The sequence below is a fragment of the Rhea americana genome, unplaced genomic scaffold (genome assembly GCF_003343005.1).
Source record: "Rhea americana isolate MKP2758 unplaced genomic scaffold, rheAme1 scaffold_60, whole genome shotgun sequence".
NCBI lineage: Eukaryota > Metazoa > Chordata > Aves > Rheiformes > Rheidae > Rhea > Rhea americana.
Genome location: NW_028186757.1, coordinates 2,356,228 through 2,359,816, shown reverse-complemented (window position 1 = coordinate 2,359,816; position 3,589 = coordinate 2,356,228). Strand labels below are relative to the sequence as shown.

Genomic DNA, 3,589 nt, shown 5'->3' with positions numbered 1-3,589 from the left:
CCAATGTGGGATAGGTTACAGAAGCATTTGGTGCTAAGACAGGAGGTGGTTTGTTTTTCCTTTCTTCTCATAGAAGCAATGAACTTATTTTACCTCATGGAACAGCTCACTGTAACTCTTCTATTAAACCAATGTTAAGATGATTACTTTTGGGCCTTAGAATATCAAAATATCATTTCCATTTTGTAAAAAAAAAAAAAAAAAGGGGGGGGGGATGTTATAGTCTCTATTTTTTTCAAAATAAAAAAATAATTTACTATTCCCTCTCTGTTTTTCTCCCTTACAGTGGCTATGATGTTCCTCTGAACCCTCTTCATTTGATACCCTTCTATGCTGGGGCCCGTTTTCATGATTTCCATCACATGAACTTTATTGGCAATTATGCTTCAACCTTCACATGGTGGGACAGGATCTTTGGTACAGACTCTCAATTCATTGCCCATAAAGAAAAAGAGAAGAAACAGCAGCTCATAACAAAAAAGAAGGCTAACTAAGCTTCCAGTGTAAACATTTTGATGCTAATACTGGTAGTCTACTTCTGCTTTTCTTTCAAAGCAAAATGATTATCAGGTATTAAGCATAAATCTTATTTCTTGGCTACTAAGTGGTAGGGAAAAACCGCTAATGACACTGCAGTATCTTCCTAATGGGAATGCTTTCTATTTTATACATAAGTGCTGCATATATATTTTAACTACAAACTTAAAGATGATGCAAAAAATCTTGGATTACTTGGATCCACTTGTTTGCAGGAATTGCATTCAGTTTAGTCTTTAATATTGCCCACTTTGGATCTAGGTAATATTATAAATGTACACTGAAATTGGACTTAACTTTTTAAAAATATATGTTCTCAGATTTGTAGTTTCAAATAGAACATATGAACTGGTATCAGCACTGTTATTTACGTAATGGGTAAAATTTGCTTAAAACCAAACATCTGTTAGTAAGGAGCTTGGGCAGGCCATCTGCACGCTGAATAATGTGAACTGTTAATACCAGAAAAGCTGGCTAAATGTTAGTTAGCAGAGACATTCCTGATCTTGATTTATTACATTATTTTAAATTACAAATAAAAAGGATAAAATTTTTTATTTGAAGAAACCATTTTTTGCTGCTTTTCAAAATTGCTCTGTCAGTGTAATTAGCATTTACATTACATTCCTTTCTGTGTGTTGTAATTTGCTGAACTGACTTGTTGCTATATTTGCACTTGTGACTGGTGGAATAAATGTGGTTTTGGTTTGAGGTGTATTATACATTTCGTATGGTTTTTAATACAAAGCTGACAAACTTAGGGTATGGTGTATTACTGTCTTCATTATTGAAGGATTTTTTTTTTAAGTAGCTTTCTAAGTAGTTTACAGCTAAAATGATTTTATAGTGACAGCAGTAAGAAATACAAGCTGAGAACATCTTGTAAATTCTCCTGGTTTTATGTTTTGAAGGACTTAACTACATGCAGCTACTCAGTGTAGCTGCAACTCTTGAGCCGAACACATTTTTAAGTCAGTCTACAGCTTTTACAAGCACTAGATGTTAAGATTCTGACTTGTGCTACTGAGAGACATAATTCCAATATTGTTGAATCTATTTTCTAAACACTTGTATTGCACAAAAGTAACAGTGAAGGCATTTAGGACTAAATCCTCATAAAGATCTTGCATTTGAATTTGCTGCTGTTTGGACTGCAAATATTACTTAATCTGTCCTAGAAACTTTTGATAGATGCTTGCAGCTTTTGCTCACTCGAGACCACTCAAATTCTGATGCTGCTTCACTTGCACTCTATTATAATCCTCAAAACAGGTGTTCCTGTGAAAGTATAGATCGAATAACATTAGCTCCTCTGTTTTATTAGAAGCCCAAACAGAATGGTTGGAATATTACTTGAGAAATGGTAGGGGTTCCTCTTCTCTATTCCTCTTCTGCATGTGTTTGGTGCTACCTTTTCATTTCTTCTGTCTCTACCCCTGTTGATTACAGCCAAGTGAGATTCTTTCTTGTCCTCCCTCTTACCCTTTCCTCAAAAAGAAAGAAAAAAACACTTGGCTATGGCAGGTGAAATCCCTTAGTTGTTCAGTTTTAGCAGGAACTTGGTCTTAAGATTTCCTAAGCCCATATGTGCTACCAGCCTGAAYTAACAAGCCGTTTTGAAAGCCAAGCTTACTGAAAGTGCGGGGTGTGCTTACACCAGTGATGAAAGATACTCTACCTGGTGCAGTAGAAATACTGCTGAAGCAGTTGAAGAGCCAAAAAAGCTGAGCCAACTTTAGGTTTTTGACTGGATTTAGCACTACCTGCTGGGTAGCTCCTCCTTAAACTTGTTTCCTATGAAGCCGCCTTGATCCTGTACCTGTTGCAGCGAGGAAGCAGTCTCCTGCCCGAGTGTGGATTCCTATAGGTGGCAGAGTGCTCCAGCTAAGCAGCTGAGGTGAGTTCTACAGCTGTGAAGGCTATAGGAGCATACACAATGTTCTTGTTTAAGAGACAACTCCCACTACAAAAGGGGAGGAAAGCTGTGATCAAAATCCTGATACCTTGCTGTTATATACAAGGCAAAAGAGAAACAGTGGTTTTAAGTAATAATGGAACTGAGAGAGTGGGGAGGAATAGGGTTTTTTTTTGTTTGGTGGTGTGTGGTTTTTTATTTATTTATTTTTTTTGGTCAATTATCATCTGCCCTTTTGGAGTCTGAGTTTGTATTCTGGTAAACTTCTCTCAAAACGTAGGGCAGAAAAGCAATGAGTGCTTTATTTACAGTAAGCTGACAAGTCTTTATGTTCTAAGAAACAGCAAATTTTTCATATAGATTTAGTTTAAAATTCATGGCTGTTCTTGAAGGTGCTATCCTTGCATCGAAGGTGACTATTAAGTATCAATTACTCATTTAACTTTCCAACTGCATATTATTTTTTCTACTACGCAAACTATTTTAGTTTTTCACATTACTAAAATTAAACTACTCCCCATGGAAAAATTCATCCCCTTGCTGTGATACTATGCAGATTCTTGTAATTAAAACAACAACAACAAAAAAAAAMCTGATATATAATTTATGCTTTCTGGGGAACAGATATAAAAGCAAAGGTGCTTGTGTGCATGTGTCAGGAAAGCAAGAATCATAAGACCTACGTCCTACTTGTGTTTCTGAAGAAGACTGTGTTACTTAGGGCCAGATCCAGAAAAAGGACTTTTTTGAGGCTCACGTGGAAAATGACTGTATTTTAAAAGTATACTCAAAGTCTCTCTCTGTTGCCCTGTTGCTGCCTGCCCCGGGTATCTGCATATACCTCAGACTGCCCATGTCCTAGCAGAAGTCCTCGATTTAAGTCTTGATTCTTGCCCAAGCCCAGAAAGGCTGTAAGCAGCTTGCAGAAATAATTGCTATCCAAAATGTAAGTATGCTCTGGTCTCCATTTATATCACAGGTGAGAAAGGTGATAATAGTTCAGCTTATTGSAAATCAGGAGATCAGGGCAGCTGGAGATGCTTCTGTAGCCTGGCAAAGGGGTGTGTTTACTCAGCTGCGCTGATGAGGGATTTGAGGCTCTTTTCTGTTACTTATTGCAGAATGAGCCTCTGCTGA

The 3,589-nt window shown here is 37.1% G+C and overlaps 1 protein-coding gene across 1 annotated transcript in view; it reads left to right on the top strand.

Moving 5' to 3' along the window:
- Positions 1–1,254, top strand: part of MSMO1 (methylsterol monooxygenase 1) — an 8,801-nt gene extending 7,547 nt beyond the window's left edge. Inside the window, exon 6 of the mRNA XM_085319840.1 lies at positions 287–1,254. Within this exon, the coding sequence (XP_085175966.1) occupies positions 287–494 (208 nt within the window). The 3' untranslated portion in view covers positions 495–1,254. The remainder of the gene's footprint in view (positions 1–286) is intronic.
- The last annotated feature ends 2,335 nt before the right edge of the window (positions 1,255–3,589 follow it).